The following is a 21,896-nucleotide window of genomic DNA, read 5'->3' as shown; positions in this document are numbered from 1 at the left end:
CATTCAGAACATCAAACCATGAGAACATTATCCATCCTACTCCACTTTTGGGCTTGTTTTCTTAAACTGCTTTGGTATTGTTTTTTTTAATCCATCTGACATCCCTTTTGTGTCTGCCTCCCTATACTACAGCATTTATCAGATGCTTTAAAATCTCTAGGAGAAACATGTCCTCTGATGCTAGCACAAATTGATTTGGGTCAAATAAATGAACAGGTTAAGAGAGGACTTAGTATGAGTTAGTAGAGTGTCTCAGTAATAACTGTTTTTTATTGCTTATTAAAGTACCTGATTAAGAAGACACTGTTTGAAGACATCTGGTGACTGGGTGGTTTGGACTGTTATGTCATTTAACCACCTGGTTGCCAGGACATAGAGGATGTCTCCCTGTAGGCTTGGGGATTAGTACATTTCTATTTCTAATGACTCTTTCAAATTGTTGTTAGATGTCTGTAGGTCAATTCACACATTTATGAAGATTTTACGTCTTTCAACAGTGTCTGTCTTTGATTATGACAGATAGTAAGCAATAATATGGAATCATGGCCTACTCCGAAGGAGAAAATAAACTGCCTTTGGAAATCATTTATCATGATGTAAAATCACAAAGGATTAAAGTTTTTGCCCTGTATTTTCATTTCAAGCCCCAGGTTTGACCCACTGTTGGAAAGGGAGCTCCTGTCTGCAGCACCTACTCCCACCTCAAGCATTATCTAATCATTATACAGAATTTCAGCATTTTCCTGACAGCTTTTTAGCTTTTGTCTACTCGTGAATTCTTTGTTCTTACTTTTTTCTTTGTTTCTTCATCACTCCTACCTTCATCACTTCATCACTCCTGTACCTCCTGCAGTGCAGCCATACTTACTTAATGAATTAATGAAATAAGTGACCAATTAGGGGAAATTGTTAGCAAGTCTTTGGTATAACAGTTTATTATCCTTCTCTAAGCTCTCTGCAATTGCTCAAGCTACTTTATTTGTATTTGACCCATATTTGGTAGATAGCAGTCTACCTCATACACTTTCATACACTCTACCTCAAGGGCCCTTTTTTCCTAAAGAGCTTGTACTTGAAATGGAAAATCTTTTATGGTGCTACCTAAAAACCAACAATCCTTAGGGCACTATAAGGAAAACTGAGCCGACATGGTTTCGGGCAACAGAAGGGAGTATATATACATAGCACTCAGTCACACATAAGCAATAATCAAACCCCACAACCATGGAGGTTTGAGGCAAACATGATGACCTCTATTATTATTAGTTAGTAGTAGTAAGAATATTATGTATTCATATAATGCATTATTATTCATTGCAGTTTCAGGATTAAAATGTGATTGAAATAGAAACTAAATCTATATGTTCACACACTAAATCATGACTGTGATGACAATGCATGGACAGCTTGATGTGTTGGGTATATTGGGATCTGGGTATATTGCTGAGGACCAGGATGTGTGTGGAGACATTAATTTCAATGACTGAAATGATTTTTAAAAATGAGGTAAAAGTCAAGGTTAGGTTTAATTTGACATATAATTAAACAACGGTGTTAATAATTAGGGGAAGGGGTTCTCACAAGAATAGTAATACAAGTGTGTGTGTGTACGTGTGTGTGTGTGTGTAGAAGAGATGGAGAGTAAGGAGCAATACTTATTGATGTATTACTTATTCTGTACATAGTGGAACACATTGAAACACACAAACAATTTTGTCTTGAGGTTTTTGTCCAGGATCTCCATCATAGCCATATCCAAGCATTAAAACGCTTACACACACACACACACACACGCATACACACATACACACACATACACACACAAGCACACAGACGATTCCTCTCCCTCCTCTCTCTCACGCTCTCTCTCTCTTTCTCCTCTCTCTCTCTCTCTCTCTCTCTCTCTCTCTCTCTCACACACACACACACAGACACACACACACACACACACGTGTGCACACTCTCTCTCACTCTCTGTCTCTCTCACTTTATCTTCTCAGTTATTCTCTCAGGATCAGTCCATACCTCTCTCTGGGTTGCCAGAGTGGGTGCAGGATTGAGTGCAGAGGAAGTGTGCAGCTCTCCTCCTCCTCTCTCTCCACTTGTTTACTCTGTATGTCCCACACACTCCTAACTGGTTTGTACTTCACAGCTGCGGCAGGAGTAGAATGTGTGTGTGTGCGCGTGGAGCAGTGGACTGTCTTTATCAGGGCTGTGTGAAGAACACATTCAATATGCTGCACGAGGCTGCAAACTGATTCTTCCTGAGAAAAAAAAAAAACAAAACAAGAGGAATACAGGCTCCAGCATTATTCAGTTATGGGTAAGAAGATGTTTCTGCTTTGTATTAAAAAAAACAACTTAAAAAACTTTGCTTCACTTGAATTTTGATTGTTTTTTTTTTCACCTCTGCTTCAGGCTGATTTTATTTGTACCTTACATTATAAATGGTGATGCATTGTTTGGTGTATTGTTGACAGGAAGCATCAATTGATCTGCGTTATAATCTGCTTATTGGATTATTTGCTTGCTTCTGATCCATTGTTTTATCTACACAGAGATTATGTTTAGAGGCTTTACTACTTAACATTTATTAATGTATTACACATACTGTATAATCACGTATAGTAAGTGTGTGTTTGATTTTTCATATGTATGTGGAAATATAACTTTGCATATTGCAGTCTTTGTGCGTCTGTGTGCGTTTTCCTTTCTGGGCATGGATTTAAACTAGTGGTAAGAGTAGTGGTAACTCAATGGTAGCAGGAGACTAAGGATGAATGAAACCTCATCACTTTAAAAATCTCATCACTGCAAAAGAAACACACACATACCAGGGATACCTGAGGCACTGAAGATGCACACCATGGCTGTCTGAAACTCTGTAAATGCGATGTAGCGGATATGTCATTTATCATCCAGTACCACGATCAACCTGACAGGATATTCAGAAGAACACGACCGGTGTTCAGAAATCTCTGTCGTTGTTGCCGTTCTGTAGATTAAGTAAAACTTGGATCATGCTCAAGTGTAGAATTCTGAAGTCCAGCGTTTGATCTGGGCTTTAAATGGCTTTAAAAAAATTCTCTGTTTGATCCCAGTTTAATCACTGCCTCTAATGAAGCTAAGACTAAAGATCTATCCCGATGAAAGAGCTGTTCCAGATAGTAGGAGCAGAGCCTTTTGTTTTTCTGTGGTTTTAATGTGCAAATGAAATGAGAAGAGCCTTCTGAACTAACATCAGATGACAGATGACTGTAGTTTCTACCCTCTCATGTGATTCGCTTTAGAGCTCATCAATAAGGCATTGGCATTTAGGTTTAAAGGATGAAGAAACCTTTTGTTGCCATCCTCTTTCTCTGATTTTGCACGCATTTTTCACAGAAAGATTGATTTTGTGCTCTGTTTGAATAGTGAAATAAACATCTGTACCACCATGAAGATATCAAAACCAATTGTACGATCCATATTATTTTACAGAACTCAAATGACACTTAACATTCAGTTAGAGTAATCTGATCTGTGGCGTGTGAGGAGATTTTCTAATTTCTATTTAATTAACATAATAATCAGTGCAATCTGGTCATGTTGGACCAGCTGTTACATGGTAATTCCTTTCTCTCCTGGATCTGATTACATTCTGAATAGCATCTCTGTTGCATCTTTTTTGTTTGTCTGTTGTTCTGTTTATTAAGTACTCTTCTTGTTTTGGCAGTTGAAATGTCTGTTGTGAAAATGGCCGGATTTGAGCACAGTTGAGATTTAGCCTGGGGTAAAACAAAATTAGAAGTAAATCAAACATTAGAATAGAATATAAGTATTGCTGAGAAGATCTGCCATTAGCATTTACAAACAGACTCCAGCGTGTTCTTGGGAGCACTCAGGGTCATCATGCTGAAGAGGACACACTTCAAGATGAAGTGAGGTTAGTGCCTTCTCCTGAGGGCTATTTCAGACACTGTAATTCAGGTTCTTAAAGCACCGGCAGATCCACTATATACTTTTTGTAAAATGATTCCAAGCTCAATTTTTCTTAAGCACATTTTTCATAAGACATTTACTCAGACCTTTCTGAAACTGAACAGAACTGATCTTAAAATTAGGGCCCAAATTTAGGTGACTAATTTTAGGCACGGCACGCCATCCCTCTTAGGTGAGAAATGCATTAAGGAACAAAAAGTATGGCAGATTAATAGGAGTAATATTTCAGCCATCACACCAAAACACTTCCAGGAAAGAGAAGAACCGGTGACAAAAATGAATAGAAATTCTCTAAGCTTTCTGCAATTGCTCAAGCTACTTTATTAAATCCGTATTTGACCCATATTTTGTGACATATTTGGTGACAAAAAAGTTCTTCATTTCAAACCCTTTAACTTTTTGAAGCCTACAACATCAGTTTGCAGAAAAGAATTGGAGACAAAACAAATTTTTAGTTTGATGTACTGTATAGCCATAAATGCATCAACGGCAGCTCGGCGTACAACGGTGAAGATGGCATTTTCACAGAGTAATCAGAGCTTCACTTTGGGTCACTGTAGCGAAGAGCTGACTCTTCAACAGCTTCTGTTAATGTGAGACGCATTAGAGTTAAGACTCCATCCATTTTTCTTACATTACTAAGAGCTGATGAGGTGAACAGTGGGTGAGAGTAAACAAATCCATTCGGGCAGGCAATGAAAAGTCATTTTGATGTGAGTGAGAGAGAGAGAGAGAGAGAGAAAGAGAGAGAGAGAGAGAGATGTAGTAGTTTATCTTGATTCAGTACATTACTTTCAGAAGTTTCCTTTATACCTTTCAGTTTAAATATCTCTTAAGCCTCTTCTACCGGTCCTGATCACACCACACAACAACTCTAACCATGGAGCTCTAGAGGTAAGCTTTTAAAAAAAGATTTGTTTTGCCTTCTGAATGAGAGTTCTTCGGCTCTCTGTTTTTGAAGAACCATGCAATGGTAACAATAATATTTAAAGAAAGGATGACATGACATTAAAGATGTGCTCCATCAGATGGTTTTTTGCTAGTTCTGCCTGACACTTATTGTGAACAGATACACATCTGAGGGTATTCCCAGTGTAATCCCTCCTACCGAAGACGCACGGTTGATGAAAACCAGAGCACTAATATTAGTTACGCGCTGCACAGTGCAGTTCATCGGTGCATGTTGATCAGTGTTACCCTTTTAAGTGTAATGGGGCAAAAGATCCAGGAACTGCAATTAGAAGTATAGAAGACTGAACAGAACAGAACACAATAAATATGAGCAAAAGCATGACGTTGAAAGGAAAAATGTGTGTGTTAGATTGTTTGTAAGGTTTATCTAATAATCATACTGTAGACATCAAGTACTGATTAAGTGCTCATGTTTATCATGACACATTCAATCATTAATTATATACGAATTCTGATGAATGCAATCTCGAGTGCTTCATGTGTTTCAGACAGACTAGAGACCACTGCGTATATCTATCCAAGCCCATTAAGGAGATATATCACTTGATCTGGACCATATCTGTGTTTGGCAGAATGACAGACTTGAAGCTTTTAAGTTTTGAAGTGTAGCAGTCTTTGACTTCTTCTTGAAAGCAGAGAACATCCATTATACTGTGTTCTCTCACTTTGCTCTCATTCTCTCAATGTTGTTTCAAGTTTAGGGGGTAAACAGTGACTTATTCAAATTCAGAGAGAGTTTGCGTGCAGCCCTGCGGATGTTTTGAATCTAGTTGGGCTTCTTTGAGCTGCGAGCATGTGGCAAAACTGTGGAGGAGCTGTTTAATAGGAAGACACTGGAGGAGCAGTGTTTATGTGTTTAGAAGCAGGAGCGTTGCCTTGAGAGAGAGAGAGAGAGAGAGAGAGAGAGAGAGAGAGAGAGAGAGAGAGAGAGAGAGAGAGAGAGAGAAAGAGTTTGTTCCCTAGTCGTCTTATGATAATATAGCCTCTTGTTTAAACGTGATCATATTAAATGTTAATTTAATTATCAATTAATTTATTCTCTCTAGCGCAATTGCATTTTCTGCACTAAGTATGACAGATAAGAAAGACTCTCTAATGAATGGGTGTGTGTGTGTGTGTGTGTGTGTGTGTGTGTGTTCAATCTCCTGTCTTCCTAGTTCTCATCCCTTTCACTCCCTGTTATTAAAGTTCTTATCGTTTCTTCTAGTCTCTGTTTTTATTTTCTCTGTTGCTCAGCTCTCTTTCTCTCCTCATTCGTTTCTTTCTCTTCTTCACTTATGCACACATTTCCAGTTTGGCCTTGAGAGAAGAATCAGGCAGTGTTTTTTTCCAGCATGTGAACAGCTCTCTATGGAACTCTCCATAAATGCCATTTTACATCCAAGGTCACGCTAATGAAAGACCTGAGTTCATTTTTCCCTGAAAGCTGTTTTCTTGGATGTGCATCATCTCAATATTCCGATCACCTTCAACAATAACTAAAGTTTAGATCATCTGACCTGGTAGCTTATATAAAGTAAATGCTAACATTAGACAAACGTATTGTTCTTTGGTTCCTCTACAGTTTTAGGAAAAATGTTTTTCTTAAGGAATAGTTAATCTCTCTGTAATGAGAAACCCTCTGTTGTAGGGTTCTGTGGAAAACCTAAGGGGAAAATTAAAATAACCTTTTATTTCTAAACTAGGAAAAACTGCCAAAATGTTTATGTCTGTTTATGGCATATTTTTAACATTATATTTTTTTTTATTATGGCTTGTTTATGCAACACTTAATAAAGTAAAAATAGAAAACAAATTATCTAACAAATTTCTTGTTGTGTTTCTGTATTGGCAGATCACCTTTCTAATTTTATGCATTTATATTAGAATAAACGGTGGTGTGAAAAAGTGTTGGCCCCCTTCCTGATTTTTTATTTTTTTACATGTTTGTCACACTTTAATGTTTCAGATCATCAAACAAATTTAAATATGTGGTTCTTGCTGCTCTCCCAACCAGTTATTAGGTTTAGGGGGCAATCACTTTTTCACACAAAGCCATGTGAGTTTGGATTTTGTTTTCCCTTCATTTAAAAACTGTGTTATCTTTGACTAATATTTAAATTTGTTTGATGATCTGAAACATTAAATTGTGAGAAACGTCCAAAAAAAAAAACAGGAAGGGGGCCAACACTTTTTCATACCACTGTAGCAATGATTTGGCATGAAATTTAAATGAATGCTTGAAATGAATCAAGCCACTAAGAACAGGATGAAGATAATTAGAATAATTAGAAATTTTAGCTCAATTTGCCAAACTTGTTAAAAAAAAAAAAAATGTAATATTTATTTAATAGAGAAAAACATTTAGTTGTCTAAATCTTTATGCATACAGTACAGTTTAAATAGAGCCAAGACAGTCCATAGTTGGAGGCTGAATAGGGAACAATTACTTCAGTGGAGTTTAAATGAGAGTTTAATTTAATTCATTTTTGTAGTGTGTAGTGCTGCAGGGAACCTGGAGTCTATCCCAGAGGACTCAGGGCATAAGGCAGGGCCAACTCATCACAATGCACAATCACAAACACACACACACACATACACTAAGGACAATTTAGAGTTGCCAATCAAACTAGAGGCTGTTAGACTGAGAGAGGAAACCAGAATACGCAGCATAAACCCACAAAGCACAGGGAAGATCTTGCAAATTCCACACACAGGGAGAAAGCAGAAATTTTACCAGGACTCCAGATGTGTGAGGCAAATATACTAACTAATAAGCCACCATGACCTGTACCTGAAGCAACTTTTCACTGTTAACAAAAAATTATTTAGCCCTTGCTCATAGAGTCAAATCTGACTTATATCCAGAGTTCAAACTTCAAACTTAAGTGTCTCATGTCTTCATCACTCGCAAAAGAGATCAAAATCACTGTAGTTAAAAATAAAATACTTTGCTTCTTTATCTCTCCGTGTGTTTCCAAGGTAACAGCGTGGTGCATGCCTCGTGTGCGTGGGACATTATTGTGTGCCATTTGTTTGTGTTTTCTCTTTTTAGCATATAAAAGCAGAGGGTTGGGTTGCAACCGAGACACACAGCAGATGTCCAAATTCACAGCGGACCACAAGGTACTAACAGGCCAAGAACAGATAGATATAAACACTACCAGAACTCCTCACTTGATATGATTACGATCCTCAAAGTTATGCTGACTTCTATATTTATTTCATTTAGTTTTTTTAATCAACAAGTACAAAAAAAAATCTACTTGATTTATTAGTAATGACTAGATGCATAACTTCAAATCATTGGGGTTTTTTTTTTTCAATTCATTCTGATGCTTCTAATGCTGGGACTATTTTTATTACCTTCTGGTTCTTATGAGACACATCAGTTTGAGAAAAATGATGATGCTGGTTCGAGTGTGAGATGGGATGATTAGCATGAGATTTTGTATGTTCTTTATGTTTATTAGTGCTAATGAGATTTCTTTTAGAACTTTAACAGGAAGATGGGGTTAATTTGGCTTGGTGATGCGTTATGGCAGACAGTCCACTCGGACTGCATGGTTTGCTGGTGTAGCTGTAAACTGAACATGGATCCGCTGACAGTGCGGGGTTAATGGAGGGAGTGATGGGGAGAGGGAACTGATCGACACTTACGGCAAGATAGAGAGAGCGAGAGAGACAGAGAGTGATAGAATGAGATAGAAAGGTCCTTGGAGCTGCAGTGAGAATACTACTCATTAAATCTATTGCATCATACCACATCCTTTTTGTCATACTGTCTTTCTGTTGTACAAACACACACACACAAACACACACACCTTTTCAGAGTGACATGAAGCATACAGCATGCATTAGGCAGTAGATGTCTCTTGTGGAATCGTTCACTGTCGTAGAAGAACACGCATCTGCTTTTCTCACTGAGATGTCTCCTTTCAAGCATTTGTGCTCCACATGTATCTCAGGACAACTGCTCAGACGCTTTTTATTACCTCTTACTAGTACATCAAATTTAGAATCCTAAGCCTGCTCGTCTTCTGTCTGGTGGTTCAGCCATGTTGTGCGTTAACTCATGTGTATAAAGAGTTTAACAACCGTAAGCCAGTTGTCACAGGTGAAACCATGAGCTCCACTTCTCTGACACAAGCATTCCATATTATATTCTTTCATTTCATTATTGAAAATCGTAATTATTCATACATGTACTAGTAACTAATAGGAACACCTGTATACCTACACATCCGTGTGGTTATCTAATCAGACTGTCAGATGTGACAGCGGTGCAACACTTAAAACTATACATATACAGACCAAGGGCTTCAGTTCAAGTTCACATCAAACATCAGAATGACTAACGTAATGTAATCTCACTGACTTTATATGTGGCCTGTTAGTTGGTGCTAGTAGTTTGAATATTTTGGATTTTTTTAAATAAGTGTTTCATGTACAACAGTCTACAGAGTTTTGGCGCAGAAAACAAAAAACATCCATTGAGCAGCTCAATGTGGAAGATTCTGGCCAGCTATATAATAAGCTGAGCTAGCATGATGATTGGGAGGGATTGACAAATTTGAATTAAAAAGGCACAATAAGATGAAAAAAAAAAATGTTGACAGAATATAACTACCTTCTGTTCTGGTGATTAATTCATTTAAATACAGAAAAGCCTAAAAATGCATGATGTTAAGTGTTAAGATTCCAAAAAGTTAAACTCTTAGGGTTACATTTTAATATTTTCTATATTCTATAATTTCATTTTTAATAAGCTTTATTGGCATCACTATATACATGTACAGTATTGCCAAAAATACTTCTCCCTTTCTTACCTGTATAGTTCATTTACACTTTATTTAAATTACATTCTTTGTCTAGTTTATTCTCATTTGAGTTTAATGACACAGACAGTCAAAAAGCATTTCTTGCATTTCGGACTGTATGTGATTGAGTATACATGAGTGTACATGAATTTGTATTTTGAAATGAATTTTAAATAAAATTGTATAAAGAAAGAAAAAATAAATCTTGCATTAGCTGAATAAAGCTCTCAGGCACAAAGCTTTAATTCATCATGATATAATTGCTGTTATTTATCTCTTTTTGCTAAAGCATTTACAGTATAGTGGTAATAGTTTTCTGTTGTACACCAGAGATTGAGGTTTCCTTTAAAACGATTGAATATAAATGGAACAATATCAGTGTGTGTGTGTGTGTGTGTGTGTGTGTGTGTGTGTGTGTGTGTGTGTGTGTGTGTTGCAAAAGGCTCATAAAAGAAAATCATCTTTTATATTTTTCTCCCCTCCCTCACCGTCTGGGAGTAATGTGTCTAAAAGGTAGGAGTTGTTGTTGTGACTGGAAGCATTGTTCTCTGTTTACAGTTTCTGTGATTTCCGGAGTATATCAGCTCAGAGAAACCACTGATATTCCCAGCATTATTAACTAAAAGCTCAAATTTACTTTCAAACCGCTTTAACTGTCATGCTCACGACATAGCAAGGGATGTACAGAGGATCCAGTGGTATGACTTTATCCCTTTTAATGTTAGAAGATTTACAATACAGTCATATAAATGTCATTTTAAAATATTATTGTCCCTATCGTTGTCTTATTTTCCTAAGCAATATTTGAAGAAACAGCACATCACCTGGTTGTGGTGTACTTGTGTGTATCTGTGAGTACGGCACAAGTGAATACAACTAAAACTTTTGACACTTTCTTTCACCTGGTTTCTAACAAGCACAAAAGCTCTGAACAAACAGAAATAAATAAATAAATTAACAAACAAACAAACAAACAAACAAACAAACAAATAAATAAATAAAGCAGTAAAAAATATATTATTGTTATTAGATTATTAATACAATATATTTTTATTTATTTTTTAATGTCATATTTATTAGAGAAACAAAATAAAGGGCCATGAAAAAAAGGTTATAGATTGTATCTACCACATGGACAATTTACATAGATTATTTGTATAATATAGTAAACGATCATTCAAGAAAATGAACAATTTTCAGATTAATATAAAATAATAGCAGATTATTACTATTATTTTACAAATAAAATTCTCTCATGGTCTTAAATGAGAATTTTGAGAATGTACAGCATTTTCCCTTCATTAAGTATTGTCACTACATGGCTAAGGCTAATCTGCTCTCTATCCAGGTTTACAAAATTTGCAATAAGTAAGAACTTCACAGATTTTTTAAGTCATATTAGTTCAACAATATCAAAGAACCTTTTATCAAGCTCATTCTCTCATTCCTGAAGCACAGTCGAGTTAGGAAGAAACGTATGTCCATGCCTAACAGACTTGTCCTTTGTTTGTCTGACACCAAAAGGAAAAGCAAACACTAAAACTAAAAATACACCTTGCTACTGTTGCCATGTAGTCACGTAGACAAAAGTACAAGGTAATCAGATCCCAGGTGTGTTGACTCTGACTCCATCAACTGCAACTGTGAGAACATAAGACCATAAGGAGGAAGGATGAAAAAAAAGGAGAGTTGTTCACAATATGATTGATTTTATTTTCTAACAAGCCTTGAAAATGACTAGCATTTGCTGATAAGCTGAATCAGCTGTGTATCTACTAGTTACTAGGCATAATCTAACTTAACAAGTTAATCGCAGCAATTTTATTAACACAGTGAGAGCAAACAGTCTGGGAGAGAAACCAATTTTGTGGAAGCCAGGAAACTGCTTCAAAACAATTCCACCTGTGCGTGATAGTGTCCATGAATGCTTACAGTCAGCAAAGCATCATAGCAAAGGAGTACCGTCAGTCTCATCTGGTGTTTTTTTTTTCTTCTCTAGGAAATGTTTGTCAAATGTTAACCTTCTAAACTCTTTGGCCATTGGTGCTGTTTGTGTAAGCACTATTTAAATGAAAAACAATTAAAAACATCAATATGTAAAGACGTCCTTTGCACATATTGTCTTCATCTCAGTCCCAGACAGTACAGATAACATTTGTGATTACTCACTCACTCACTCATTTTCTACCGCTTATCCGAACTACCTCGGGTCACGGGGAGCCTGTGCCTATCTCAGGCATCATCGGGCATCAAGGCAGGATACACCCTGGACGGAGTGCCAACGCATCACAGGGCACACACACACACTCTCATTCACTCACGCAATCACACACTACGGACAATTTTCCAGAGATGCGAATCAACCTACCATGCAGGTCTTTGGACCGGGGGAGGAAACCGGAGTACCCGGAGGAAACCCTCAAGGCACGGGGAGAACATGCAAACTCCACACACACAAGGTGGAGGCGGGATTCAAACCCCCAACCCTGGAGGTGTGAGGCGAACGTGCTAACCACTAAGCCACCGTGCACCCCTAAAATATACAATAATAAAAATGCATAATAATAATTTGAACTGATTTATCAAATACAAGTGATAAACAATAAAAGCACAAAAAACAAAAGATTATTGCAGTCACAGGCAATGAAATACAGCTTTCAGATGCATTTGATTTGATCCAAACAACACACAAGGGTTAGTCAATGTTTGTCTCTGTAATCTTGCCATCCTCCAGGGATTTAAGATGCATCTTAAAACAAAGCTTTAGTCAGTGATGTAAATATTCCACATGTTCATGTTTAATTTCAAACTTACAGATAAAGAATTTCATTTAAGTATTAACTTAAACGTTATTTGTTAACTGAATGATTTGCAGAGAAATGGGATTCTGTACTATTTGTTGATCCTTTATAATAATTTTTTTTTGTATGGCGTATGGAGTGCTCGTACAGAGTGGAAGTGAAGACCGAGCAGGGCCTGTAATTCGATTGGATCAAGAGATAGGAAACTGAGGACAAGAAGCTGGATCAATAGTCCGGAACAGAAAAAGGAAGCATGCAAAATGCCAAGCAATGACCTCCATAATAGCGAGAAGTAGTAGTAACAGTGTTATGGCGAGAGCGGGACTCAAACCGACAAAGACGTGCTCCGCATTCAGAGACACAAAGCGCTGCCCACTATGCAGTGCACACGTGGAAGCAATAATTGGAACACAAAAGTGGAACAACAAACTACTCTGGCCAACACTCTTGACAGTGATCCTGTTTCCTACTAAAACTTACACACCACACCGCTAAAACGAGGAGGAGGGACCCACCATTTATGGCTAATTTAATGGTCCAGCGAGTAACGTCACTCGGTGAACAAGACCCTAAATAGCTTTTTGAGGACAGAGAAGAAGAGTCCTAACTCTTGGCCTGAACCTCAATAAAACGACTCTAAATCCTACACTGGGGAAAAATCAGGTGGGATTAGAAATATTGGGGAGATTAGCTCTCGAAGAGAATGACCTCTCAGAGCACTTAGCGCTCTGAGATGTGGTACAGACTATACGTCAGCACACCAACTGAAACACTCCTGGGGTTTAAATAGAGGCGTGTTTAGGTGCCACATGTCAGCTCTGATTACCTGCACGGGACTGAGGGGCTGTAAATAAGTGTGCATATGGCCGCAGATTTGTCTGAGAATGCACTCGTGACGTTACGTATGTATTGAATAATGTAACAATTACGGTATTTAATAAAACTTTCTAATATAAATTATAAATGCTCAATAAATACTTTTAAATGCATTTAACAGTTATGCCTTTAAACTGACAAAGTTATTATTTGAATGATCTGAAAAATAATTTTCTTGCAATAAAACCATTTGGAGGGGCACCGTGGCTTAGTGGTTAGCACATTCGCCTCACACCTCCAGGGTTGGGGGTTCGATTCCCGCCTCCACCTTGTGTGTGTGGAGTTTGCATGTTCTCCCTGTGCCTCGGGGGTTTCCTCCGGGTACTCCGGTTTCCTCCCCCGGTCCAAAGACATACATGGTAGGTTGATTGGCATCTCTGGAAAAATTGTCCATAGTGTGTGAGTGAATGAGAGTGTGTGTGCCCTGTGATGGGTTGGCACTCCGTCTAGGGTGTATCCTGCCTTGATGCCCGATGACGCCTGAGATAGGCACAGGCTCCCCGTGACACGAGGTAGTTCGGATTAGCAGTAGAAAATGAATGAATGAATGAATAAAACCATTTGTTTTGAAAAAAATAATAAAACAGTGGAAAATAGTGTCTTACCCTAGTCTGATCTGTGTACTTTTACACTCTCCTACAAACTATTTCAATTCTATAGCAACATCAGCAACAGAATCTGTAGTGACATCACTGATAACTGTTTTATATCTTTTTTATATCATTATATCATATACAGAAGATTACCACTGTCATTGTTGTGATGAAAAAAATATAGCTAATTTTATTTTTCATTTTACTTTAAAATCCTTTTTAAATCTATTCATATTCTTATTTTTATAACACCGTTGTACAAACCTTCTTACAAGCTTTTGCGAGTCGTACTGTGTACAATTGTGTATGTGACCAATAAAATCTGAATCTGAATTTGATCATTGCATTAAGGTGTGGATACGTGAGCAGGAATTCTTTGTGTGTCTGGTTGGTACATTCACAGGACAGCCAGCACTAATAGGAAATGCTCAGACACTCCAAATGTGAGTTGTCTGAAAAGGTCAAACAATTATAGACCTCCATTTTGGTCGGGTAGACAGAATAATGGTTGTTTGAGCAGAAGAACTCAAGAAAGGCTTCTCTTAGAAACCCGACAAAAAATAGCTAATGTCATGTAGTTGTAAGTCAAAGCACATGGACTTGGGGTTTAATCTTCTTTACTCTAAACATTTTACCAGTCATCTGAGTTCAATAGTTCAAATGAGATGCAAAAATTGTTAGAGGTCATAGCAAGTTTCAGTCACATTGACTTACAACTACTAGACAATTTAATGACCTGGATAACTGAGCTGGAGTACCTTTATTTTCTTGGCCAGTGCACTGCTGAGCAAAATGTTGGCAGAAAGCAAACTACAAAATATATTCCTGGACTAAAGTAGAGAGACAAAGAGAGAGAGAGAGAGGTAATGATCATACTAGAATGTTACATATAAATATAACAGGTATAAAACAAGATGCAATTGTAAATTTATACATAAATAAAGCTGTGTAGAAATCTGTTTATACTTAAACTGTTTGGGTTTCTGAGATGCTTCACCTCGTTCATCATATTCTTTACCTCCTTTTTTGTTAAGATTTGTTAGGCCACATATCAGGAGCAGGTCATTGCCTGTACACATGCAAATATACTGTATGTCTTTTTTCTTTTTTAACAGTCTGCAGCATGACGAGTGTAAGCAGATGAAAGAAAGCAATGTGTGTGTGTTAGGTCACACTTCCCTCTCTCTCCTGCGCCCTTCTTCATGAGGACAGAGTGATGACCATGCGAGGCCACTGGTCCTCCAACACACTGGCTGTCATCTTCCTCCTGCTCTCCACTGCAGGTGAGCTTCACTGGGGATTTAGTGAAGTAAATGAGACCGCAGGGATGCAGAAAAAATCTAATTAGAAAAATATCTGATCATTTCTTAGGTGAAGCTCCTAACATGTGCACACCCTTAATGCAACTGCATACACATATATGGAATTAATCTCTTTTTTCCAGCAAAAACATCAAGCTACACGGTTGTTTATATTTTTGGGAAGCCAAACCAACTGCATTCATTAAAAAATATCACTGCAGGTACAAACACAAATAACAACTTTGCGAGTGGGATTAAAAAATCGTCCCACACACATCTCTAGTTGAGCCCAATTATGGACTATCAGAATCAGAATTCACAGACCATGCTGACAGTGCTGGCATTTCTACAGTACCTGTTATTTATTTTTTTTTTACCAGTTTTATTAAGAATGTTCTAGTATTTTCTGAACATGTGAATATCTTGGAGTGCTAAACAGATACAGATACACTATAGGCACAAAAGTTTGTGGACATCTGATCATCATACTCATACGTGGTTCTTCCCCAAACACAAGTATATAGGATGTCTTTCTACACTGTAGCTTTAAGATTTCCCTTCACTTGAACTAAGAGACTCAGACGCTGTTCCAGTATGACGATGTCCCTGTACACAAAGCCCATGAGCTCCATGAAGACATGGTGTGTTAATGTTGGTGTGGAAGAACTCGAGTGTACTGCACAGAGCCCTGACTCTGACTCAACCCCACTGAACACCTTTGGGATGAACTGGAACACTGACTGAACCCCAGACCTCCTCACTCTTACACCATCAGTGTCTGATCTCACTAATGCTCCTGTAGCTGAATGATCACTAATCCCCACAGACACACTCCAACATCAGTGTCTGATCTCACTAATGCTCCTGTAGCTGAATGAACACTAATCCCCACAGACACACTCCAACATCAGTGTCTGATCTCACTAATGCTCCTGTAGCTGAATGATCACTAACCCCCACAGACACACTCCAACATCAGTGTCTGATCTCTCTAATGCTCCTGTAGCTGAATGATCACTAATCCCCACAGACACACTCCAACATCAGTGTCTGATCTCACTAATGCTCCTGTAGCTGAATGATCACTAATCCCCACAGACACACTCCAACATCAGTGTCTGATCTCACTAATGCTCCTGTAGCTGAATGATCACTAATCCCCACAGACACACTCCAACATCAGTGTCTGATCTCTCTAATGCTCCTGTAGCTGAATGATCACTAATCCCCACAGACACACTCCAACATCAGTGTTTGATCTCACTAATGCTCCTGTAGCTGAATGATCACTAATCCCCACAGACACACTCCAACATCAGTGTCTGATCTCACTAATGCTCCTGTAGCTGAATGATCACTAATCCCCACAGACACACTCCAACATCAGAGTCTGATCTCACTAATGCTCTTGTAGCTGAATGATCACTAATCCCCACAGACACACTCCAACATCAGAGTCTGATCTCTCTAATGCTCCTGTAGCTGAATGATCACTAATCCCCACAGACACACTCCAACATCAGTGTTTGATCTCACTAATGCTCCTGTAGCTGAATGATCACTAATCCCCACAGACACACTCCAACATCAGTGTCTGATCTCACTAATGCTCCTGTAGCTGAATGATCACTAATCCCCACAGACACACTCCAACATCAGAGTCTGATCTCACTAATGCTCCTGTAGCTGAATGATCACTAATCCCCACAGACACACTCCAACATCAGTGTCTGATCTCTCTAATGCTCCTGTAGCTGAATGATCACTAATCCCCACAGACACACTCCAACATCATTGTCTGATCTCACTAATGCTTCTGTAGCTGAATGATCACTAATCCCCACAGCCCACCACAGCAGCATCAGTCCAAAGGCACCTCCATGGTCCCATCTCCCAAAAATATATGTAGGTGGATTGTGCTACATTCCCCCTGTGCTAAATTGTGAATGAGTGTGTGTGCATGGTGCTCTTCCATCCTATCCTGGTTGTATTCCCACCTCACATCCAACGTTCTTAAGGATAGGCTCCAGTTGACCAACACTGTATAGCAGAAATGTGAGATGCCCATTTATCCTGTTCATTGCAACAATCTGTCCCATAAGTTTATCAGTGAAATAAATCACTTCCAAGACTTGAGACTGGCATGAAAAGCTTTGCAATATCACATATCCGCCTATATTTTTCCAGAGGCAGACATGGTAATTGGAACATAGATGGACACAATTACACCAAGTCATTTAAGGACAAAGAGAACTTTCAAACATCTGTGATTATTTAATATCTTTTAAAAGAAAATCTCTCTCACAGTCAGTCAGCCAGTTATTATGAGCAAAAAAAAAAACACAATCTGCTATTATTATAAAATCATAACCAGGTTGATTCACACACCCAAAGTGTCTTGCCAGGAAACACATGCTGAGACTCTGTGTTGGCCAAAACTCTCATGAGAAGATTTTAACCTCTATAAACCCGGTAAGCCAACCAGAACCTTGAGTCTAGGTTTAATGAAGCAATAGGCCCGTCCAAATGAGTCTCTTCCTGATCCGAATAGACATTAACATACATAAATAAAAAACTTTTGGCAGATTAAACATGCTCCCAAACAATCCAAACCCAAGAAAGTTATATACCTGCTGACTAAATTTGGTGATCTCTTTCCCTTTCCTTGCATTTATTGCTTGGATAAGGGGGATTAAAAATACCTCATAATACCAAAACACTTTTAGATCTGAGGTCAGGTTGCGCGTTTTGTGATCCAGTGTAAGCAAGATGACCGTAAGAATGACTGAGGTAGTCATTCTCACTATATGATCTCACTATTACGATTGATAAAGAATTTGCCAACCGTCATGAAGAGTTTATAAAGTTATAAATGCTGAGTTTAGGGTAAAGACAGAGGTACAGAGCTTATGCTTTTTTTTAACAGTGGTGCTCGTGACAATTCCTACAAATTTTTGCGTGAGAGGAAGTGGATCGAAGAAGCAGGACGTGCTCCGGTGAATGTGCCAAATTCAGTTTTAAATAGATGGGGGAAGGTACAGGAGGAGGTTGTGTGTGTTGGGGTGAGTGGGGGGTTTGGAAGTGTGTGTTGTTACCTCTTAAATCACTTCAGCATGTGTCTAACTGCTCTGCTAGCCAGCTCTCTGAATGAAACACACATCAGAGCGGTTACCATGGAGAGAGATAGAGACAGGAATTCGAGCTGGCTGTCAGGCAGGTGTCTCTGTACCCAGGCACCCGCTGGAGAAACACTCATTTAGCATTCGCTCCATTGTGTGAGAAGTGAACAGGAGTGCCGGTTGTGTTGATATCACCAAAACACGGCACAATGTTAATAATGAAGCAAACAAAAATCAAAACACATTGATTGGTTTTTGCTGCCATAGTAGAAGAAAAACAGGGCTCAACAGGTGGTTTTCATTTCATATGCCTGGCTTTTTCCTTCTGTTCTTTTTTCCCCCTAAATATGAGAACCTTGTATTATGGCTTGACTCTTTGCCTGTTTGGGTTGATGAATACACAGCTAAGGAGCTGCCAAATATCTTCCACTGCTGTTCATGGCTCTTTATGGGGTCAGAGGTGCTCCTGCAGGGCTCTTTGGCTCTTTTGTCTATCACTGCTAATTTATTACAACCATTAACAACCCCTCCGTCTGCCCAGGCAAACAGGTATTGAGCTTTAATTGTCATTACCCAGGGGTCAAATGCGGACGTTAAACTTGTTGTATTGTTTCGTAATGTAATCATTTCTTCATTGTGCGTTCATGTAATATAATTTTGGGAATATTGCTCTGGTTTGTTGTCATTCTCTAAATATGTGTTTATGAATAATCTGTTTTCATTTCTCTGTGTATTAGCAGTTGATTTTTATTGTAGTTAGGTAATGCAATGCATTGATTTTTATATTAAATTACTTTTTGCGGATGCATCCAGAGACCTATGATTGGACACATAGAGTTGTCTTCTATTTCAAAAGTCCTTTTTTAGTTATCTATTTGTTTGGTGTTTATGTATAAATATGAACAGTGCATGTAATTAAGTGGATTAACTCTTCACAGTTAATGTTTTTTTTTATGGTACTACTGTAGTGCCTGAATTTTTCAAGAGGGACATCACTTGTACCACAATTCAAAAACATTTAGCAAGGTTTGGTAATTAATTTTATACCACAATGCTATTGAATTCTCCGTTCTGATTGGTTAGAAGGTGGACAGAATGTCGATTCATGTTGTAGCTTTGACAGTAGTGCAAGCTGCGACACAAATCGCATTTATATTAATGCAGTTATTCTAATTTGTTATTGTTTCTATTGCAACCACAGGGCTTTATATATTCAGAGGACACTCGGTATAAATGGTTTTTAAAAACGGGTGCCATTGACGATATGGTAATGTTACTGTGAGAAGACATTTATTTAACATTTTTGGACAGAGTCTACAGTGTCAGCACTTTGTAACAGACAGAGGTGTCTCTGTGAAAAGTTTTCCAATATGAGAAAGTCTTAAGGACAGAGGACTTTTTGGTTTCTCTCTAACATGACACACTGAATTTTGTTCATATTAATATCAAAAGAGGAAAAAAAGAGGGTTGCTGCTATAAGCTCTAAGTGATAACAAGAACTAATTTCTTTTGTGGATGTTCACCAGCAGTAATTGTAACAGATAAATAAACATGGCATATTGTAAAAAGTTGCCAAATTTCTGTGGTGTAAATGGAATAAAGCATGTTCTGTTATGGAAAGGCATGATCAGGTATCGCATAACCATGCAACAAAGTATTTTTATTCCTTACTTAACAGATGTTTTTTTTTTTTTACTATATTATATAATCTTCCTTTCCAGTCTAAAATTCAGTTCAGTTGTTAGTTTATTTGTATAGCACTTTTAGCAACAGAGAAAGCGGCTTTACTGAAAGATATAAATATATATTCAAGATATACATTTATACTTTTATTTCTATTGAGAATGTCAGAGGTGATTTTGGTGAGGAAAACTTCGTGAGAGGATATGAGGAAGAGAATTTGAGCTGAACCAGACTCTATAATACTATATGATCAAAGAGTATAATGCTGTAGCTAGTTTTAACATAAAGCCTATCTTGTTGAAGTGATCAAGTGTTCACTGATGGAGACTTGAGTGCTAAACTGTTCAGGACAACTGCAGTCCTAAAACTATTATACTGTAGCAACCGTAGTCCTAAGCCATTGCAGCAGAACTGTTTGTATCAATTGCAGTCCATATCCATCTTCTTGGTTCCTAAGCAGTAATCTGAGTATCTTTAGGCTGTCTATGTGAGGCCAATCTCAGCAGCAGCGAGTGGTTTCTAAACATAAAACACATTATTGTAAAAAGTCTCTCTGGTCTGGAAGAGGTGCCTGAGAGAGATCTTCTGTCTATCCAATTTATCTGTCCATCATCCCTTTACAGCTCTAATCTATATGCAAATGATGGCATGTCTAAACTCTTTCTGTTAAAAACGGATATGATCTTAGAGGCAAGCAGCTGAGGTTGCAGTCAGACTCAGTAGCAAACATACAGTATACTGTATACGAAACAGCAGAATTAGGAACAGATAGAGGCTCGTCTGTGCCATTTGTCAGATATTACAACTTTTGACAGGTCATCAAGATATGTCAGTTTTGTGCAATTACTGATGTCAGGACTACTTTATATTTGTCTGGAAGGGCTACAGTAGGGGATGGCGGAGGGCAAACAATACATGATCATTCATAATATCCAAGGATATAATGAAAAATATGTAATGATGCCTTCTGTATAATTACACAAGATCCTATGTTGCATGTCATGTATAATCCAAAACCTTTCAAATGTGATATAAAAAAAAAAACTATGCATGAGCATTGTATTGAACACTGAGTTGTAAGTTTACCTTCCATTATTTAGTAAAAGACATCTGAAGAACACGTGCTGTGTCTAAGCAAGGCAATCAGACAGGCCATTTATTTTAAAGTAAACCATACTCATCACATGTTGCACATTTACTGTAATAAAGACTGAACACAGCTCATTGGTTTGTCTAGGCCATTACATAATACTGTACATGCTATGTGTTTTATGATCTGCTAAAGAAAACAAGTGCTATCCTTAATTTATTTATTATTCACATTTAATTTGCATATTTATATTCAGATTTAATTTGCATATGTTAAAATGTAAAATAACAACCCCAAAAATGCGATTTTGAAAGGCTATTTAGTAAGATCTTTAGCTAACCTGCTTTATATTCTCTTTCTTGGAGCAGCTCTTTCGGCACACTTCAGAGTTTGCGAACCCTACTCTGACCACAAAGGGCGCTATCACTTCGGCTTTCACTGCCCTCGACTCTCTGACAACAAGACCTACATGTTCTGCTGTCACCACAACAACACCGCCTTCAAGTACTGCTGCAACGAAACCGAGTTCCAGGGCATCATGCAGTCCAACCTCACCAACACCTCTGATGGTTTCACACACAAGTAAGTAAGCAACATACGATGCAGCAAAAATATGAAACCCAGCTAAATTTGTGAAGAAAACTATTTCTAACCTAATCTTGAAATTTCATGTAGCGATGT

General features: G+C 38.0%; 1 protein-coding gene across 2 annotated transcripts in view; it reads left to right on the top strand.

Annotated features, from left to right (window-relative positions):
• Positions 1-1,960: 1,960 nt before the first annotated feature.
• shisal1a (shisa like 1a) overlaps positions 1,961-21,896 on the top strand; it is a 33,904-nt gene continuing 13,968 nt past the window's right edge. Inside the window, exons 1-3 of one of the 2 annotated variants that reach the window (XM_060889644.1) lie at positions 1,961-2,323; positions 15,138-15,305; positions 21,584-21,797. In XM_060889644.1, the coding sequence (XP_060745627.1) occupies positions 15,239-15,305; positions 21,584-21,797 (281 nt within the window). In that variant the 5' untranslated portion in view covers positions 1,961-2,323; positions 15,138-15,238. The remainder of the gene's footprint in view (positions 2,324-15,137; positions 15,306-21,583; positions 21,798-21,896) is intronic. The other variant, XM_060889645.1, reaches the window with a different exon arrangement.

The sequence above is a fragment of the Tachysurus vachellii genome, chromosome 16 (genome assembly GCF_030014155.1).
Source record: "Tachysurus vachellii isolate PV-2020 chromosome 16, HZAU_Pvac_v1, whole genome shotgun sequence".
NCBI lineage: Eukaryota > Metazoa > Chordata > Actinopteri > Siluriformes > Bagridae > Tachysurus > Tachysurus vachellii.
The sequence above is the reverse complement of the archived record's forward strand: the minus strand, read 5'-3'. Positions and strand labels throughout refer to the sequence as shown.